The sequence below is a fragment of the Erinaceus europaeus genome, chromosome 1 (genome assembly GCF_950295315.1).
Source record: "Erinaceus europaeus chromosome 1, mEriEur2.1, whole genome shotgun sequence".
Classification (NCBI taxonomy): Eukaryota; Metazoa; Chordata; class Mammalia; order Eulipotyphla; family Erinaceidae; genus Erinaceus; species Erinaceus europaeus.
In genome coordinates this window covers 165813082-165835351 of record NC_080162.1, presented here as the reverse complement: position 1 = coordinate 165835351, position 22270 = coordinate 165813082, and the positions used below count along the sequence as shown (strand labels likewise).

At 36.6% G+C, this 22270-nt stretch overlaps 1 protein-coding gene across 1 annotated transcript in view; it reads left to right on the top strand.

Moving 5' to 3' along the window:
- Positions 1 to 22270, top strand: part of DECR1 (2,4-dienoyl-CoA reductase 1) — a 35281-nt gene that overhangs the window by 5351 nt on the left and 7660 nt on the right. Inside the window, exons 2-5 of the mRNA XM_016185666.2 lie at positions 8648 to 8850; positions 9980 to 10037; positions 10634 to 10720; positions 12001 to 12148. Of these exons, the coding sequence (XP_016041152.2) occupies positions 8648 to 8850; positions 9980 to 10037; positions 10634 to 10720; positions 12001 to 12148 (496 nt within the window). The remainder of the gene's footprint in view (positions 1 to 8647; positions 8851 to 9979; positions 10038 to 10633; positions 10721 to 12000; positions 12149 to 22270) is intronic.

The following is a 22270-nucleotide window of genomic DNA, read 5'->3' as shown; positions in this document are numbered from 1 at the left end:
TGAGTGGTGAAGTAGTGCTGCAGGTGTTTGTCTCCTTTCCTCTCTAGCACCCCCTTCCCTCTTAGTTTCTGGATATATTTATCTGATAAATAAATAAAGACAATATATTATTTGTTTGTTTTGTACTGGAGCATCAAGTAGATCATTCCTCCCAGCCACTCCTTGTATTTCTTCATACCTCCTAGTGAGAGCCACATCTACTTTACTGAATGAAGTAGCAGTGATCTAGGCATTGGTGAGTGCACTTCCAGCAACTAAAGAAGTTGTGAAGTGGTTACTGATGAAGACTTACGGTGTGTTGGGACTCTGAGTTACTTTGAGAATACAAAACTATGATTTTTTTTTCAAATATACTTAGAAAAATAACTGCAGTCTTTACTGAACATACATTTTAATTCTATTTACACATTGACATATATACAGATACACACATGCTCATGCATGCAGCTCACCACACCTAACACCAAAGTTCTTGTACAAAGTTCACAACAAATGAAAGTTTTAATTTGCCCTTCTGTTCCCCCTACTCAGTTCTCTGACAATCACCACAGTATTTGCAGAATATGAGTCATCCACATGATATTTTTATATGACACTTAAGGCCCCATCTGCTTTACCGTGTGAATCTGAGTCAGAATAAATTTGATCTAAAAAAAAAAATCATTTTGGAGGCTGGGGAAAATGTACAAATGAAATGTACCAGAATTATAAGCCTGAGGCCCCAGAGGTCACAGGTTCAACCCCAGCACCATCTTGGATAGAGACAGCGAGAAATTGAGAGGAAGGGAGAGAGAGAGAGACAGAGAGCGAAAGAGAGACACCTGCAGCCCTGCTTCACACTTGTGAAGCTTTTCTCCAGCAGATGGGGACTGGGGGCTTGAACCTGGGTCCTTGTACATGTTAATATATGTGCTCAACCATGTGTGCCAACACCCAGCCCCTTTCTCTCTGTCTCTGTCTCTCTCCCCCGACTGTTTCTTTGAAGATAAATAACTTTTTGAAAAGAAAATTTCATTTCACCTAAACTAACAGGTACTTATAAACTCCCCCCAAAGATGTGAGAATATTTCATTGCCTTTAAAATCAGAGTTCACAGTAAGTGTTGAATGAAGTACTTATGCTTCAAGTAAGGTACCTGTATTTATCATCAGGCTGATTCTGTGTTAGTTTCCTTTTCTAGCTATAATTTTGTTTTCCTTCTTACTCTTCCTACATTATGTCTTGCATTTATGATTTGATCATGTTAATTATTTTAATGAAACAATTAACTTATGAACATGTTAAACATTTACCACTATAAAATGGTTTGTAATGACAGTATAATTCTCTCTCCTAAGAGGTTACTACTATGACTAGTTCTTTGAGAAGCCTTCTGACCATTTTGTGCATATTCAACATATGTATGAAAATATCCTTCTTCAAAACCCCATATGAAACCAGCTGGCTGTGTACCCAGTAAAGTTCACACATACATCATCATGAGTGAGGATCTGGGCTCTAGCCCTTGGTTCATACTTGCAGGGAGGAAGCTTCATAAGCAGTGAAACAGTGCTGCAGGTTTTTGTTTTTCTCACTTCATCTTTCCATATTTCCCTCTGTCTTATTACAAAAGAAGGAAGGAAAGAAGGGAAGGAGGGAAGGAAGACAGACAGAAGAGTAGAAGAAAAATCTATACAAGACTGGGGGAAGTGACTCAGTGGTTGTGCACAGGACTTGCATTAATAAAGTCTGGAGTTTAATACCTGGCACCTGAAGTGTCAGGAGTGATGTTCTGGTTCTCATTAATAGATAAATATAATCTAAATTCTATCAAAAATTACACATAAGGGGTCCAGGGTAATGACTTACTGTTAAGTAGTGTGAAGCTCATGGCTTAATCCTAGGTGTCTCTCAGGAACAGCCAGGACTCCATGATTTCTTTCACAGTGTTACTTGCAATAAAGCATGTAATATGCCTAGTTGGTAGGTGCCAGCAGCACTAATAGAGTGACTAATGGAGATTGCCTCTCTGGGTGCTTACAGTCTAGTGTGGAAGCTGATATGCTTAAGGGATGAAGGGGTTTATTTGACTCATTTTTATAAAAAAATAAATTTGTTTTATTGGTTGGGGGATTGGGCAGTAGCTCAGTGGATTAAGTGTCCATGACACAATTTTTTTTTTTATTGGGAGGCTAATGGTTTACAGTACATTTATTGTCATGTAGGTACTATTTCTCATTTTTTCAGATAGGTGTCTGCAGAACAGTCTTAACCCCAGCCTACGTCCTTTTCCACCATCCTTTACTAGGATCTGAAAGCTCCCGTCCCCCCTCCCTCTCCCTGTCTTTCCCCAGAGTCCTTTGCTTTGTTGTAATACACCCAACCAGTCCAAAAGTTTTCCTTTGTGTTTTCCCTTTCTGTTCTTGTTTCTTAAATTCTGCCCTTGGGATTTTTGATAGCAGTACCCATTGAAAACTGTCAATAAAGATTTGATACTTCTGCTTGGTCTTGAAGGCTTGTTTATGCTGCATTATTGAGAAAGAAAGTAGGTAGTTCAAGCCAAACAGAAAGCAGAAGGAAAGATCAGTAGGTGAAAGTACTTGTCAAGTTTTAGAAATGCTGAAAGGTTGGTTCCTAAGCGGCAGAGATGATTTTAATATGGAGACCCAATTAGTAGTAATGTTGAAAATGGTAATAAAATAGTAAGAATAAAAAAATTGATTTGTTTGGCTTAACCTTCTGAATGAGGACATGCTACTTGATTTGTATATATTTGAAAATGAATTTCCCTAATAGTGTACTTAGCACATTAAACACTTTCCACAAAATTTGTTTTAATGAAAACTTTGAAACTTATCTATGCTGCCAAAAGAATTTCTTTTTGGGAGGTTGGCTAGTGTTGCGCCCAATTGAGCACACAGGTTGTCATATGCAAGAAGAACCTGGGATCGAGCCCCTGCTCCCTGGTCTGCAGGTTTCTACGTTTCTCTCTCCCTCTCTAAGTCTCTCTTATCAATGTATCTCTGTCCTATCTATCAAATATAATAAAAGGGAAAAAAATAGTCACCAGGAGTGGTGGATTAGTAGTGCTGGCAACACACACACATGGATTAGTAGTGTTGGCAACACACACACACACACACACACATACACACACACTCAGCTACCTAAAGACCCTGTAAACAAAAAAAAAGATCTCCCAGTAGTTACTTAAAATTTATTTTTATTTAAAGGAGTGAGACCGAGAAAGATGAGAGCAAGAGCGTTGAGCTCAGACAGACCCACGCAGAGAGCGTTGCTACTCTGATTTATGGTGTTGCTGGGGATTGAACCTGGGAACTCAGAGCCTCAGACATGAAATACATTTGCGTAGTTAGTATGCTATTTCTCCAGCCCAGCAGTTTTGTTTTTTAGGTAACTTTGCTTTACAGGACTCTGCATGTTTTATAAGTATAATTTCTCACCTCTTCAAACTATATTTTCACACCTTGCCTCCAGCAAAGTACCAGTACCCCTCTGCCAAATTCTGTTGCACTGTCTCTACCTTGGCAATACACTCCCCACTCCCAGTCTGGCTGGAAAACTTCAGGTCTGCAACCTGAGGCCATGAGCTTATCTTCACTTGACTTTGCTTATTTCCTCACTTCCCCCCTCCTCCTTAAATATTATGCTATCTCCCTAGCCCTCATTTTTTATTCCGTATGAGCGAGAGCATTCAGTGTTTCCATTTTGCATAAGTCCATTTACTATTTCTTGTATAATCAGTTTAGTTCTAGTGAATTCCTTTAATTGTTGTTCATCACTTCTTTAGATCTGATAGATAACCTAGCTGGATAGAATATTCTTGGGTAGAAGTTTTTCCATTCAAAATTCTATATCCTGCCAATCTTTTCTAATCTTTAAAACTTACATCAAGAAATCAACTGATAGTCTTATGGGGGGATCTCTTATAGGTGACTCTGCTTTTCTTTATTAAAGATGTATTTAGAGAGTCGGGAGGTAGTGCAGTGGGTTAAGCGCACGTGGCACAAAGCATAAGGACCGGCACAAGGATCCCGGTTCAAGCCCCTGGCTCCCCACCTGCAGAGGAGTTGCTTCACAGGCGGTGAAGCACGTCTGCAGGTGTCCATCTTTCTCTCCCCCTCTCTGTCTTCCTTTCCTCTCTCCATTTCTCTCTGTCCTATCCAACAATTACAACATCAATAACAACAACAATAATAACTACAACAATAAAACAACAAGGGCAACAAAAGGGAATAAGTAAATATTAAAAAAGGAAAAAAATATAAAAAATTTTAAAAAGATGTTTTTAATATTCTTTTTTCTCTCTTTTATTTAATGGCTAGAGAGAAACTGAGAGGGAAGGGGGATTATGGCAGCACTGCTCCACTGCTTATGAAACTCCCTCTCTGCAGGTGGGGCTAGGACTTAAACCAGGGCTCTTGTGTGCTCAACTGGAAGTGCCATCATCTAAGGAACCTTTTGCTTAATAGTCTTTGTCCTTAGACTTTTGTAATTTAAATTTTTATATGCCTTGCAGAAGTTAAGTTGGATTTATTTTTCTTGGAGTTCTTATAGCTTTCTGGGTCTTAGATTCTATTTCTTTCTTCAATTTGAGGAAATTCTCAGTTAATATTTTTTCAAATAAGAATTCTATCACTGTGGCCCAGGAGGTGGCACAATGGATAAATTGTTGGACTCTCAGTCACAAGTTCCTCAGTATGGCATATGCCAGAGTAATGATCTGGTGTTCTGTTTCTCTCTCCCTCTCCTTCTTCCTTTTGTTTCATAAATAATTAAGTAGATACTTTCATTATATTTTATTTTTAATATTATTATTACTATTTTCCCCCAGGGTTATCACTGGAGTTCGTTGCCAACATTATGAATCCACAATTTTTGGCAGTCATTTATTTTTATTTTTTTATTGATAGGACAGAGAGAAATTGAGAGGGAAGGGTAGATAGAGAGGGAAAGAGAAAGATAAACACCTGCACACCTGCTTCACCACTCATGAAGCATCCTCCCTGCAGGTGGGGAGTGGGGGCTCCAACAGTGGGGGCTCCAACCCTTATGCCTGGTGATATGTGACCTTAACTGGGTGTGCTATTGCCCGGCCCCAATAAATAAATAAGTAAATAAATATATATATATATTTTAAAAGATTTTATTTATTTATGAGAAAGATAGGAGGAGAGAGAAAGAACCAGACATCACTCTGGCACATGTGCTGCCGGGGATCGAACTCCTGACTTCATGCTTGAGAGTCCAAGGCCCTGTCACTGTGCCACCTCCCGGACCACCCCAATAAATATTTTTATAAAAATAAATCAATTCCTTTCTCTTTCCTCTTTCTGATAACCAATCAATGCAAATGTGGTTATTCTTATTGTACCATAACACCTTTTCTTCATTTGTTTTAGTTCTTATTTTTCTTGTTGCCTTTTTTTGGATGGCTTATTCTACCTTATTTTCCTGCTCACTACTTTAACCTTGACTTGTTTCTTTCAAATACTACTGCATTTGAAAAATTCAGGTATTGTATTTTTTTCCCCCCTCTAATTTCTATTATTGCTTTTATATGTTATTTTGTTGATGTTTTCATCTATTGAACTTTTTTTTATTTTGACATGCATCATTAAAATTAAAATGATAACTTTGAAGCCTTTTTTAGGGATTTTGTATAGCTCAGTTGAGTTTGAGATTTTTTTCTTCATGCTGCTTTCTTGATCCCTAATTGCCAGTGACTTCATTTGTGTTCCCATTATATTTAATTCTCTGTGAGGACCTGGGCAAAGAGAGGGACTGTATATAGTAACGTAGTTTTCCCACCTCAGGTGTTTGAGGCTGGAAGTATATCACAAACTGGTGGAAGAACTCTGTCAGACTGAATCAGCCAATGGAGTTCTCCCCAACTTCACCCCAGAGTTCATTGCTACAGAAACTGAGTTTCAAAATGACTGTGCTCAAGCTGCAGCTGCAATTCCCACATGGTTTATAGTTTTCAGCTTGCCACCACTCTCCTCTCCCCCCCCCCCCCATAAGTTATGTGTCTTAAGGCTTTCTTCCCGATGGTGGTCTATTATTGCATGAGTGTAGTGCTGTTGTTGTGGGAAGTGCTCCAGGAAAGGAGAGAAGGTGCCCAGAGTTGGTTAGAGCAGGGCAAAATGGCCAGAGCTGGGAGGGGTAGACTCATGCTTCTTGGTACCTTTGGTGACTGAGTTTCTGAGCTCCCCATTTTGTCCTGTACTATGGTCCTGTATCACCTGAGATACAAATCTGTTTCTATGTGGCATTTTCCATGTACATTGTAGTTTTTGATTTTCCATGTACATTGTAGTTGTTAGGAGGCAGAGAAAAACAGATCCTGATCCTCTGCCATCTTGACTCTGCCTCACACATTTTGTAAAATATCTGGCAGACCTACCTCACATACTAGACCTAAGTTTATCAGTCTAGACTAGTCAAAATTCTTAAATAATTTTGGTGTGGAATTAATTTAGATCAGTCCTCATCTGCCAGGGATAAAAGAGTTAAGACACTTTCTGAAAAATGTTTTAATGAGAGAAAGACAGTGACTAGAGCACTACTAAGCTCTGATTTATAGTGGTGCTCCCTTGAGCCTGAGACTTCAGAGCCTCTAACATGAGAGTATTTTTCATAAGTATAATACTGTCTCCCCAGTCTGTTAAGACACTTTTGGAACTGCCATTCTGAGGATTAAGATGCAGTAGTTTTTATGCTATAAATTACAAGTACATAAAGGTGGAAAGTATATAATATCAGATAGTAATTAGTAGGGGAGGGTTAGCAAATGATCACTAATTTTTTTCCATGAAACTTTCGAACTTCTAACTCTAAAAAAAATAAGTCTGTGGTGCTAAAATTGGGAGACCTTAGGACACTTTAAGAATTTTTGATATTTTAAAGGTGTCCAGATACATCAGTCTTGATATGAAAGTTATCATTTCCATTTTCAGAAAACAGCATTTCAATGAAAATAACAAAGCAACACTGAAAATCTCCAAAGTCGTTTAAAAAAAAAGCACCACTACTTCGTAGCCACTTTTTATGGTTCAGAAACAAATGTGCAAAATGTTGTGTCAAGATATTCAAGATCCACTTTTGTAGAAATAGAAGACTGGATATAGATAGATCTTATAAGTTCTGTTGTTTCTTAATATTGAAATGAGCAACTTGCTTTTAGACTGCATGCTTGAATTCAGTATTCAGCTGGATATATGCTATGAATTATCAGACAGTAATATGAATTAACAGCATACATCCATTCCCTCACTCATAGGCTCAATACCGAACAGATCAAATAAGATAACAGTAGAGACTGATGTATAGTAACCTGCCACATACTGGAAATTGTTATTACCTCTTGTATATTTTATTTATTAACTTTTGGTAGAGACAGAAATTGAGAGGGAAAGGGGAATTAGAGTGAGAGAAAAAGACAGAGAGATACCTGCAGGCCTGTGTCACTACTTGTGAAGTTTCACCCCACAGGTGGGGACTGGGTGCTTGAGCCTAGACACTTGAGCATTGCACGGGTGCTCTCCACAAGGAGCACCACTGTCCAGTCCATATTTCTACCTTTATACTCTTTTTTTTTAAACCAGTGAAAAGATCTAGAAAGTAGTTTAAATTAGAACATCTGGGGTGAGCAAAATATTGACAGCTCAAGAGATAGTGTTTTTCTTTGCCATGTGTGTGATCCAGGTTTGAGCCCAGCCCCAACAGTAAGAAAACTTTGGTGAGGTGGTTTCTCTTTCTCTCTGTGCCTTCTCTTTCTATCTGAAAAAAGTTAAGAGAAGCAAGGATGGACGGAAGGAAAGAGATCTGTGCATATGTATCTTGCTTACTTTTTCTTACAATGTCAAACTTCTTATACAAAGCAACAATCAATAAATAAAAATTCACTAGAGAGAAAGCCTTTGGAAAAGTAGAACATATTTTTTCCTCCCATTATCTCTAGGTAATGACAAATTTACCAGCCTACTTGCACACATTCTCTGACTTATCTTAATGTAACAGTTCTGTAGGTAGGAGTCAACCTTAAGTAAAACTTCCATTTATGTAGAAAAAGATTATTGTAGGTATCCTGGATTATTATCATACTTTGGTGATATGATGCAAAATTACACTTTGTCAAACTGAAACTAAAGGAAATACTATGACCAAGCACTGGAAATTAAACAGATGTTCTCATTAATCTTTACCTTTTATTTTATACATGTTATCAAATTGCCTTCTAATAAGTTTTTTTTCTGATTATAAAGTTAATCAACAATTGTTTAGTAAGTTTTGAAAATACTGCTAGCTAAATGCAATAGAACTAAAAACAAACATGTGTAATCCCATTACCTAGAGATAGTAAGCATGTATGGTATGGACAGATAGAACTTGCTGTAGGATATATAGCTATGGCGAAATTTTTGAACTATCTAGTTTACATCAAGAGTTCTTTTAGCTATTGCACTGTTCCTTAGCATTTCACAAGAAAGAGAGTAGTAGTATGTAAGTAAATGTGGTGCTCATTTTTATAATGAATGTGCTAATCTATAATTTGGTTAATATGAAATTTCAGAGTGAATTTTTAAAAATCTGTTATGGAAATACATGTATACAAATTTCAACTTTTTTTTTTCTCCCATTTTAGTTTTTCAGTAATGGAACACAAATATTACATAAAAGCATGGAGGCTTTCCAATCTAAATTCTTCCCACCCCTCCAAAAAGCAATGCTCCCGCCGAATTGTTTTCAAGGAAAAGTGGCATTCATTACTGGGGGTGGTACTGGCCTTGGTAAGGGAATGACCACTCTTCTGTCCAGCCTAGGTGCTCAGTGTGTTATAGCAAGCCGGTAAGTCTGTTGATGAAACAGAATTGTGCTGTAGCATTGGAAATTCTATTTGCTGGACTGCTTTGATTTACAGGTTCATCTTATAGGGATTATTTTAGATTATTTAAATAATTTACAATTTTTAAAGTGTTTTCCTTTTTTGTTATTATTTATTTATTTATTTATTATTTATTCCCTTTTGTTGCCCTTGTTTCCATTGTTGTTATAGTTATTATTGTTGTTGACGTCGTCATTGTTGGATAGGACAGAGAAATGGAGAGAGGAGGGGAAAACAGAGAGGGGGAGAGAAAGAGAGACACCTGCAGATCGACTTCACCGCTTGTGAAGCGACTCCCCTGCAGGTGGGGAGCCGGGGGCTCGAATTGGGATCTTTACACTGGTCCTTGGCGCTTTGCGCCACCTGCACTTAACCCGCTGCGCTACCGCCCAACTCCCTAATTACAATTTTTGATGATTAACAGTCATATAAAGATTATAGAAATGATGATTTCTTATGGAACTGATAATGTATTTATTTCCTGAGTTCATTGATTTTTCTACATGTATGATGAAGGTAAAACATATGATACTAAGACTGCTTTCCTTTGCTTTCAGTTGGAGTTATTATAATTATAACTTTAATTAGTTAATTAGTTGATTTTACTAGAGCATTGCTCATCTCTGATTTATAGTGGTTCTGGGGATTGAATCTGGAACCTTTGGGACCTCAACATGTAAGTCTGGTCTGTTACCATTGTCCTATCTCCCTAACCCAGATAATACTTTTATAATCCGTAAGTAGATAGAAAGTATCTGGCTTAAAAGTGAGCAATTAAGTAAATTGGTATAAAATACAGAAATTGTTTGAATTCCAAGTTTAATCCCCAGAACCACCACAAGCCAGAGCTGAGCAGCAGTGCTCTGGTCACCTTCTCTTTTGTTTCTCTCATTAAAATAAAATATTTGAATAATTTGTTTGAATTTAACTTTTAGAAAATGAATTCATTGAAAATTATTTTTTGTGGATATAACTTTTGCATTTTCTTAAACGTGTCTCTTTAAGCTGTATGTTATCTTTTAAATTAAAAAAGAAAAATATAATATGAACTGTCCTCAGAACTTATATAAAGTGCCATATATTTATTTCTAGGAAGATTGATGTCTTGAAGGCTACCGCAGAAGAAATTTCTTCTCAAACTGGGAACAAGGTATATTAAAAAGTAGTTTTGGGGCCAGCTGTTGGTGCACTTGGTTAAGCATCTATATTATAGGGCACAAGGACTCGGGTTCAAACCTCTGGATCCCACCTGCAGGGGGAAAGCTTCACAAGTGGTGAAGCAGTGCTGCAGGTGTTTGTCTCTTTCCCTCTCTATTCCCTTCCTCTCCTCTCAATTTCTCTATTTCTATCCAATAACAAATAATAATAATATTTTAAAAATATTTATTCATTTATTTTCCCTTTTGTTGCCCTTGTTTTTTTTTTATTGTTGTTGTAGTTATTATTGTTGTTACTTGTGCCGTCATTGTTAGATAGGACAGAGAAATGGAGAGAGGAGGGGGGAACAGAGAGAGGGATAGGAAGATAGACACCTGCAGACCTGCTTCACTGCCTGTGAAGCGACCCCTGCGGGTGGGGAACCGGGATCCTTAAGCCAGTCCTTGTGCTTTGCGCCACATACAATAATAATATTTTTAAAAAGAATTTTTTAAATTCAGATCTTAAATTTTTAAAATCGTCGTTCATGTTTTTGGCTTGGGTGTCTGCAACATGTAGGATTCTTTCTTCTCTTTGTTATTTTTATAGGTCCATGCAGTTCAGTGCGATGTGAGGGATCCTGAGATGGTTCAAAATGCTGTGTCAGAGTTGATCAAAGTTGCAGGCTTACCTGATGTAAGTATAACGGTGATGAAGCCATAATATAAGGCATTTGATGTTGATAATAACCAGAATGCATTAAGGAAATAAAACATTGATATGAGTTCTGTGTTGAGAAACACCTATTTTCTGTCCTAGGGAAAAAAAAAACACCTCAACTCTGCTTAAAGATTGTCACACCACATCTTTTCATGAGTAATTTAAATTCTCATTTATAATCATATACAACAAACTTAATTTCACTTTATTTTATAATAAGATTGTGAAGTAAGAGCAGTTATCCAAGAGCAGATTTAAATGATTTAATCTAATTTAAATGATTCATGCACTTTGCTTCAACTAATATGTTTTGATTATCTCTGTCAGTAGAAAAGAATAATACAAATAATAAAAACCTACCTACAAGAAGCTCTTATTTCCTTTTACAAAATTTTATATATTTATTTGATAGAAACGGAGAGAAACTGCTAGGATAAGGGGAAATAGGGAGAAAGAAAGAGAAACCCCTGTAGCATTGTGTTACTGCTTGGGAAGCTTTCTCCCCTGCAAGTGGGGATGTAGTTTTGCACCAGATCCTTGCACATGGCTATGTGTATATTCTGTTGGTGCACCACTACCTGGCCCCTGAGATTACTCTCCTGTATAAAGATATTTTAAGACAGACCTATAGTACTGAATCTACTATAGAACTAAGTGGGTTCTTTACTGATTGTGAAGAAACAGGCCAGAAAACAAATTTATTTGGGTAAGTTAAATCAAAATGACACCAGAAACTAAAGGGCATTTCTTGAGGTTTCTTGAAATAAAACGTAATCACTATGATAGCTATGGTTTATCTGTATTTATTTTCTTAAAAATGAACTATTCTGGGGCTGGGTGGTGGCACACCTGGCTGAATGTACATGTTACAATGTGCAAGGACCTGGTTTCAAGCCCAGTCCCTACTTGCAGGGGGAAAGCTTTGTGAGTGGTGAAGCAGTGCTGCAGGTGTCTCTTTGTCTCTCTCTTTCTCTATCAGCCCCTTCCCTCTTGAATTCTGGTTGTCTCTATCCAATAAATAAAGATAATTAAAAAATGAGCTATCCCCTGTTTTGAGGCAGGAATTACTAAAATGTGGTGAATTTTAGGAGCTTTTCACAGATGAAATAGCTCTAAAATTAAATCAGATCCTGCCATAGTTTCATCGCAAACTGTGTATGTTATTTGGATTTGTAAGTTTTAGAAATATGAACCATTGAAGGAAAATCTTCTTCTTCATCTAAGACTTTCTTTAACTAGCCTTATCCACTTATTAGGTTGTGATAAACAATGCAGCAGGGAATTTTATTTCTCCCACTGAAAGACTTTCTCCAAATGGTTGGAAGACCATAACTGACATAGTTCTAAATGGCACTGCCTTTGTGACACTAGCAATTGGAAAACAACTAATTAAATCAGGAAAAGGTATGTTTATTTATTCCTCACTTAGTTATTGGGTTGCTACTATGTGTACACATTGCTTACTCATCTCTTTATTTCAGCTTCGGACCTCACCTCACCTTTGGTTATTGATTTGTCTTAGTCCTTCTACTTTTCTGTTTCCACCTTTTTGTGCGCTGTTTTTCCACTTTGCCTATATCTTGACTTCTCCCTGACACTCCTTTCTTCTCTCATTATTGTCTTTCATTTTAACATGGATTTTGACCTATTTTTATCCATCATAATGGATTAAAATTCTATGGGTTTCATTAAGAATATATTAGCTAAGGCTTTTTAAAATATAGAAGGCAGTTTTTATTCTTCCGAGATTCCTGTCAGTTACTGATGCTATAACCTGATAACATTTTAAGGTTTTTTACTTTGGGGCTATGGAAATTCCAGTGCACCAGATTTATTCTGGTATTGGATAATCAGTAAGGGGGAGCTCAGGTGTTGAGATGTGTGGCATAGTGGTAAATAGGGATGATAATTCAAAGAGAAGACAATAAATGATTACTTTTTATCAGAACTATGTTAGGAGGAAAATTACGTTTTCAGCTGATAGTAATTTTAATTGAACTTCCTTACAGCCATTCCTGTGCCTTCTCAATTCAGGGATCAGTGAAATATTTGAAGAATATGTATATATAATGTTGCTTTCTCCTTTCTAACTTCTATGGCATTCTTGGCTCTGTATAGTGTGTAAATCCAACAGATGTCTATATGCTACTGTGAAAGCTATATTAGCGAAGTATGTAGCAAAGCATGATACTCCTGATACTCTCCAAATTAGACTCATTTCTGAATCTTAAATTGCTTAACATTTAAATGAGATATTTTCCACGTATCCACTGTCTTTTAAAAATGTATTTGTTTGGATTCAGTCTAGAGAAAACTGATGATATTTTGCATGTATCAATTAATAAAATATATGACAGCCTATCCAGATATTATGTTTAACTTTGGAATAACTCTGATAATTCAGTCACATGAATGGCTTTATACAGTTAGCTAGACTCCCTTCCATGTACGATCATAGGAAAATTATGTTATGAGAACTGCATCTTCTATAATTATCAAAGAAAAATGGATGATATAACAGGTGTTAGAATATTGAACAAATAAAAAGTGAAAAATTGTTTATAAGGACCTGCCCTAACCTGAACTCAATTTTCTTTCTCTTCTTGTTTTTCTTAGCAATTTAACGGTTTCATTTGTTTGTTTATTTATTTATTTATAAAATGGAAACATTGACAAATCCATAGGATAAGAGGCGTACAATTCCACACAATCCCCACCTCCCAGAACTCCGTATCCCATTTCCACATGTGTGGGGTTAACTAGATTTTCTTTATCCCTCTACTTGTCAACTTCTTTTTTAACATTTTCCCTCCTTTATTGGGGGATTAATGTTTTACAGTACCTATCAACTGCTTACCTTCCTTTATTTGTTTGTCTTTATGGAGCCTGACCTTTGTACATTCACAATTTTACCACTCCTGGTTGCTTTTCCATGAGTGGGGGACAGCACTAGAGTCTCCCTGGATGCTATGGCACGTACTGTGTGGTGCTGGGTGCGATCAAGCACATACTTCAGGCAGTGAGATTTTTCTCCAACTTGTTCCTTCTTTGTTTTAACATCTAACTTTTATGTATGTACTTACTTACCAGAGCACTGCTCAGCTCTGGTGGTGCAAGAGATTTAACCTTGGACCTCAAAGTCTCAGGCATGAAAATCTTTTTCTAAACCACTATACTATCTCCCCAGTCCTTAAATTTATTGGGTGCTTATTCTGTACAGATTTTGTTCCAAGTAGTAAACATTTATTAAATCATTTAATAAATAAATGTAAATATTGTTTTATTCCCATTTATAGACATGAGAAAAAAACTGAAGCATAGTTAATGTTTTAAAATATATAGTCTAGGTTTTTGGCACTTCCATTTTTGGGTAAGAAATTATAGTTTTTTAAATATCTTCTATTAACTATCACTATTAAATTGATAATTGGTATTACATTAAAATTTTTTTTTTATTTAAGAAAGGATAAATTAACAAAACCATAGGGTAGGAGGGGTATAACTGCACACAGTTCCCACCACCCAATCTCCATATCCCATCCCCTCCCCTGATAGCTTTCCCATTCTCTATCCCTCTGGGAGCATGGACCCAGCGTCATTGTGGGTTGTAGAGTTGGAAGGTCTGGCTTCTGTAATTGCTTCCACGCTGAACATGTGTTGTTTTAGCCAAGCTGGCTTCATGGGCTGGTAACAGAGACTTGAGGACACACGGCTGGGCTGAGAAGCTGTATATCTTTATTCACGAACGGGCAAATCACCACACCATGTGCTTTTCTCCACTTAACAATCAATAAAAGATTAGTAACAGTGCCAAAATGTGGAAGTTCAACAGTACACTTCTTAACAACTTCTGGGTCAAAGAGGAAATCAAGGAAGAAATCAAAATGTTTCGAGAGTTCAATGAAAATGAAGACACAAGCTATCAAAATATTTGGGACACAGCTAAAGCAGTCCAAAGAGGGAAGTTCATAGCTATACAAGCACACATTAGGAAACAAGAAAAGGCACAAATTAACAGCCTGATTGCACATCTTAAAGACCTAGAAGAAGAACAACAAAGGAACCCTAAAGCAACCAGAAGGACAGAAATCACTAAAGTTAGGGCAGAAATAAATAACATTGAGAATAGGAAAACCATACAAAAGATCAACGAAAGTAAATATTGCTTCTTCGAAAGAGTAAACAAAATCAGCAAACCTTTAGCCAGACTCACAAAACAAAAAAAGGGAGAAGACCCAAATAAATCGGATAGTAAATGTAAGAGGAGATATCACAACAGACACCGCAGAAATTCAACATATCATGCGAGGCTTCTATGAACAACTATAAGCCACCAAGCTAGAGAACCTGGAAGAAATGGACGATTTCCTAGATATCTACCAACTTCCAAAACTAAGTAAAGAGGAAGTGGATAACATGAACAGGCCCATCACAGCTAATGAAATTGAAACAGTTATCAAAAATCTCCCCAAAAATAAAAGTCCTGGACCAGATGGTTTTACAAATGAATTCTACAAAACCTTCAAAGAAGAACTAATACCTCTACTTTTAAAAGTCTTCCAGAAGATTGAAGACACTGGATTACTCCCTGCCAGCTTCTATGAAGCCAACAGCACCCTGATACCAAAAGCAGACAGGGACACAACCAAAAAAGAAGACCAATATCTCTGATGAACATAGATGTGAAAATATTGAACAAAATTCTAGCCAACCAGATACAGCAGTGTATCAAAAAGACTGTTCATCATGACCAAGTGGGGTTTATCCCAGGCATGCAAGGTTGGTTTAATATACGTAAATCAATCAATGTGATCCACCACATCAACAAAAGCAAGATCAAAAACCACATGGTCATATCAATAGATGCACAGAAAGCCTTTGACAAAATATAACATCCCTTTATGATCAAAACACTACAAAAATGGGAATAGATGGAAAATTCCTGAAGATAGTGGAGTCTATATATATATCGCAAACCTACAGCCAACATCATACTCAATGGTGAAAAACTGGAAGCATTTCCACTCAGATCAGGTACTAGACAGGGCTGCCCACTATCACCATTACTATTCAACATAGTGTTGGAAGCTCTTGCCATAGCAATCAGGCAGGAGCAAAGAATTAAAGGGATACAGATTGGAAGAGAAGAAGTCAAACTCTCCTTATTTGCAGATGACATGATAGTACACACAGAAAAACCTAAGGACTCCAGCAAGAAGCTTTTGGAAATCATCAGGCAATACAGTAAGGTGTCAGGCTACAAAATTAACATTCAAAAGTCAGTGGCATTCCTCTATGCAAACACTAAGTTAGAAGAAATTGAAATCCAGAAATCAATTCCTTTTACTATAGCAACAAAAACAATAAAATATCTAGGAGTAAACCTAACCAAAGAAGTGAAAGACTTGTATACTGAAAATTATGAGTCACTACTCAAAGAAATTGAAAAAGACACAAAGAAGTGGAAAGATATTCCATGTTCATGGGTTGGAAGAATTAACATCATCGAAATGAATATATTACCCAGAGCCATCTACAAATTTAATGCTATCCCCATCAAGATCCCAAGCACATTTTTTTAGGAGAATAGAAAAAATGCTACAAATGTTTATCTGGAACCAGAAAAAAAAACCTAGAATTGCCAAAACAATCTTGAGAAAAAAGAACAGAACTGGAGGCATCACACTCCCAGATCTCAAACTGTATTATAGGGCCATTGTCATCAAAACTGCTTGGTACTGGAACATGAATAGACACACTGACCAGTGGAATAGAACTGAGAGCCCAGAAATGAGGCCCCACACCTATGGACATCTAATCTTTGACAAAGGGGCCCAGACTATTAAATGGGGAAAGCAGAGTCTCTTCAACAAATGGTGTTGGAAACAATGGGTTGAAACATGCAGAAGAATGAAACTGAACCACTGTATTTCAAGTGGATCAAGGACTTCGGTATTAGACCACAAACTATCAGATATTTAGAAGAAAATATTGGCAGAACTCTTTTCCTCTTAAATTTTAAAGACATTTTCAATGAAACGAATCCAATTACAAAGAAGATTAAGGCAAGTATAAACCTATGGGACTACATCAAATTAAAAAGCTTCTTCACAGCAAAAGAAACCACCACCCAAACCAAGAGACATCTCACAGAATGGGAGAAGATCTTTATATGCCATACATGAGACAAGAGTTTAATAACCAACATATATAAAGAGCTTGCCAGACTCAACAACAAGACAACAAATAACCCCTTCCAAAAATGGGGGGAGGACTTGGACAGAATATTCACCACAGAAGAGATCCAAAAGGCCGAGAAACACATGAAAAAATGGTCCAAGTCTCTGGTTGTCAGAGAAATGCAAATCAAGACAACATTGAGATATCACTTCACTCCTCTGAGAATGTCATACATCAGAAAAGGTAATAGCAGCAAATGCTGGAGAGTGTGTGGGGTCAAAGGAACCCTCCTGCACTGCTGGTGGGAATGTCAATTGGTCCAACCTCTGTGGAGAACAGTCTGGAGAACTCTCAGAAGGCTAGAAATGGACCTACCCTATGACCCTGCAATTCCTCTCCTGGGGATATATCCTAAAGAACCCAACATATCCATCCAAAAAGATCTATGTACACATATGTTCTTGGCAGCACAATTTGCAATAACCAAAACAACCCAAGTGTCCAACAAAAGATGAGTGGCTGAGCAAGTTGTGGTCTATATACACAATGGAATACTACTCAGCTGTAAAAAATGGTGACTTCACTGTTTTCAGCCGATCTTGGATGGACCTTGAAAAAATCATGTTGAGTGAAATAAGTCAGAAACAGAAGGATGAATATGGGATGATCCCACTCTCAGGCAGAAGTTGAAAAACAAGATCAGAAAAGAAAACACAAGTAGAACCTGAAATGGAATTGGCGTATTGCACCAAAGTAAAAGACTCTGGGGTGGGTGGGTGGGTGGGTGGGGAGAATACAGGTCCATGAAGGATGATAAATGACATAGTGGGCATTGTATTGTTAAATGGGAAACTGGGGAATGTTATCCATGTACAAACTATTGTATTTACTGTTGAGTGTAAAACATTAATTCCCCAATAAAGAAATAAATTTAAAAAAACAAATATAGACAGATAATTGTAGAAATAATAATTAACGAATATCTGCAACTTTAGGAAAACTTACAATGGAGAGAATGAGGATACAGAAATCTGATGGTAGGAATGGTCAGGAGTTGCACCCTGTTATTAAGTAATTTTGTAAATCAATACTTAATCACTAGTAAAATTAAAAAAGAGAAAGTATGAGAGAGAAAAAGAAGCTATGTGTCACATAAAAAAAAGAATGAAAAAAATAAAAGGAAAATTCAGAGCCCCAATACCAGACAGTATAATTAAAATAGCAAGTTTGAACTTACATGAGGGATATGTTTATATTAAATGCTCAAGTGAGACAAGTTTATACTTAACAGATTATATATGTTCTTTTAGAAATATTTATTATATTTTTTAAAGTATACTCTTTTGGACAAACTTCAGAACATTACTAATTTTATTTTCAGCTTTGATCACCGTGGCTTTTTTTTTTAAAGACAGAGACAAACAGAGTGAAAGAAACCTCAATACTGAAGTTTCCTGTAATGTGCTGGCCGCCATGTTCAATCCCTAGCCATGCACATAGCAACACACTATCCAAGTGAAATGTTTTCCTACCTCCATTACTGTTCATTATTCCCAAAGTTCAACTGTGGTGTTTTACCCTCTTGCATTCATCCTGTTCAGATAGTGCAATTTCAAATTTTTACCTGTATTTTATACTTTCAAAGCAGCAGTAGAGTACAAAAAGCAGTGGGATACCCACATATTCTAAAATGAGAAAATAACACCTAAAAGTAGAGAGAATAAAACCTTCATTTTCAGAATCTGGAGTGTATAGTAATAGCTCAACTCTTCATCTTTCACACCTTGATACACATTTCTGTTAAATTTGAATCTGAACTTAGAGTGCTTTCTAAGGGAACATTTGCTTTGCATAAGCAGTTGTCACTTTCAAACTAATTTTTATAATTCTGCTCTAAGAGTGATGTAGCTAGCAACTGTTGTCAGTGTCTTATAGTGATGTGCATTAATATTCTATGTTCCTCTTTTATGGAATGATTTTGGAAGCAAAATAATTTTCAGAGATATGAAAGACTGAGTTTTATATAAAAGAAATTACCAGATCGACTAACATGGCCATCCTAATTCTTATATCTTCAAAATGGTGTTCATGTCTCTGTCCTACCCCCATGCTGTGTTTAGTTTGGGCTTTGTTTTGTTTCTACTCTGAAAAGTGCAGGGGGAAAAAGAAACCAAATATGTGGAAGAGAAAAATAACAAATCTGAGTTTTATTTACATCCCTTTCCTTATTGTTTTCCATATTTGTATGTAGTTCTTTCAATTTCGTTTAACATGCTGTTATTAAGTATATCACTATCCTTTGTAATATATATATATATACTATATATATGTATATGTATACATACACACATATATATATTTTTTCATTTTAATGAGAGGGATACCGAGAGAGAGAGGGAGAGAGAGAGAGAGAGAGGCCAGAGCACTGCTCAACTCTTGCTTATGTTGGGGCTGGGAATTGAACTTGTGACTTCAGAGCCTCAGGCATGAAAGCCTTTTGCATAACCATTATGCTGTCTCCCCCTTCAAATATATACTGCTTTTAAAAATATATACATTGATTGTGGTGGAAACAGTGCAGAGTTGTACCCATTATCTTGTAATTTTGTAAGTATTAAATTACTAATAAAAGAAAAAGGAAAAAATATATATAGATACTTTCCGGGGTCAGGCAGTAGTTCACCTGGAAGAAAGTAGGAGTTACCATGGTGAGGATCTGAGTTTGGGACCCCAGCCACTATATAGAAGCAACTGGGGCTTGGGAGAATGACATCATAGCTGGTGTGGAGGTGCTACAGTGTCTCTCCCTCTCTGTTTTTTCCCCTCTATCTAAAATAAAAGTAAAAAGTATATTTTGATCCTTTTACTAATATTCAATTTAGAGTATTATTCAGTGTCATGACTAAATAAAGTAGAAAAATCATTGAGTTCTCAGGAGCTAAAGCTTAGTATTGGATTGTCAGAAAATTAAATGCATTTTTGCATAGAAAAATATAAATAAAAAATGTCATGACTTCTTCAAAACCCAGTATAACTCTATGTGAACTATGGAATCTGTTCAGTTTATAGCTCCTTGGCATTTGTTCCCTGGGCTCATGGAATCTCATTCTAAACATCTACAACTTGTTAAATAATTCACAGAGAAACTACATAGATTTTTCTTCTCTCTTTTTGTTTCAATTTTTATTGGGGATATGTGGTTTAGTAAGATAATTTTTGTCACCGGAGTTCAGTTTCACACCTCCCCCTAATATATATATCTGCACACCTCCTCTACCACCAAAGTGCCTTCTCCCTCCACCATAAGAGACAGCACCTCCAAGGCCTTTTTAGCCCCTGTTCACATTTCCCATTAGTGTTCTCAGATCTGCTGTTTTTTTTTTTTAAAGGAGACATTAACAAAACCATAGGATAAGAGGGGTACAACTCCACACAATTCCCACCACCAGCTCTCTGTATCTCATCCCCTCCTCTGATAGCTTTCCTGTTCTTCTTTTCAAATCCACACAGCACATCCTCAAGGATAGACCACATGTTAGGCCACAGATTCAACAAATTCAAGAGCACTGAAATCATCCTAAGTATCTTCTCAGACCATAGTGGAGTAAAGCTAACATTCAAAAACAAACAGAAAATTACTAAAAGTCACAGAATTTGGAAACTCAACAATATACTGCTTAAGAACCGCTGGGTCAGAGAGACACTCAAGCAAGAAATTCAGATGTTCCTGGAAACAAATGAAAACGAAGACACAGGTTATCAAAATATTTGGTGCACAGCTAAAGCAGTATTGAGAAGGAAACTCATAGCCATACAATCCTATATTAGAGAACAAGAAAAAAGCTCAAATAAACGACTTTACTGCACGCTTTAAGGACTTAGAGGAAGAAGAACAAAGGGACCCTAAAGCAACCAGAAGGACGGAAAATCACTAAAACTAGAGCAGAAATAACATTGAAAATAAGAGAACCATACAAAGATCAATGAAGCCAAATGTTGGTTCTTTGAAAAATTAAACAAGATTGACAAACCCCTAGGCCAGACTCACTAAAAAAAAAAAAAAAAGGGAGAAGACCCAAATAAATAGAATTGTAAATGATAGAGGAGATACCATAACTGACACCACAGAAATCCAGAAAATCATGCGAGACTACTATGAAGAACTATACGCCACCAAGCTAGAGAATCTGGAAGAAATGGAAGTATTCCTGGAAACATATACCCTTCCAAAACAGAACCAAGAACTACAAAACCTAAATGCACCAATCACAGACAAAGAAATAGAAACAGTTATTAAGAATCTTCCCCAAAACAAAATTCCTGGAACAGATGGCTTCACAAATGAATTCTACAAAATTTTCAGGAAACAGTTAATAGCTATACTTCTAAAGCTCTTCCACAGGATCTAAGACACAGGAATACTCTCTTCCACCTTCTATGAAGCCAGCATCACCCTGATACCAAAAGCAGATAGGGACAGAACAAAAAAGGAAAACTATAGACCAATATCTCTGATGAACATAGATAACAAAATACTAAACAAGATCCTGGCCAACCGGATACAGCAGATCTGCTGATTTTTGTTGTTGTTGTTGTTGTTTTGTTTTGTTTTTTATTTTTTATTTAAGAAAGGATATTAATTAACAAAACCATAGGGTAGGAGGGGTACAATTCCACACTCCAAGGGTTTATTAATTACTTATTTACTTGTTTCCCTTGTCTGGTTTCTTAAATCCCACATATAGGTGACATTATCTGCTGTTTGTCTTTCTCCTTCTGACTTATTGCACTCAGTTCCATCCATGCTGTGATACTCTATTAAAAAAAAATATATATTTTTTGGAGCTGTGTTTCTCCTTGCCTTAATAATTCTAGTAAATTTCTCTAATTTCTTCTTAGGTAGGGGGAGCTCTCCTCACAAATTTCAATCTTCTCAGTCTTTCAGTTTTTGTAACCCCTTTCTCCTCAACACAGTAAATGCCATATTCTGCTTTGTATTCCTCCTTATGTCACAACCTATATGAATGGTATCGTCTATGTGTAGTACCTCTTGGCAAACATCAGAGATGATCTTAGATATCATTTTATTTGTTTTTATTCTCATGAGGTTCATTATCCTTCCTAACCTGCTGTACAATATCTGAATATAGTTGTGTCATTTTCCCATACAGAAGGATGGCAAGTTTCCTGATGGCTGGAGGCAGAAGTCTCTGTTACTTTAGTTTTGATTTATTTGTTTTACTAGTGGAAATTCTGTCTAGATAACCATGCAGGGTATTATAAAGCCATGCTTCTGAGATTTAGATCTCAGTGTTGACATGCCAGTATAAAAATTCAAGTGAGCAC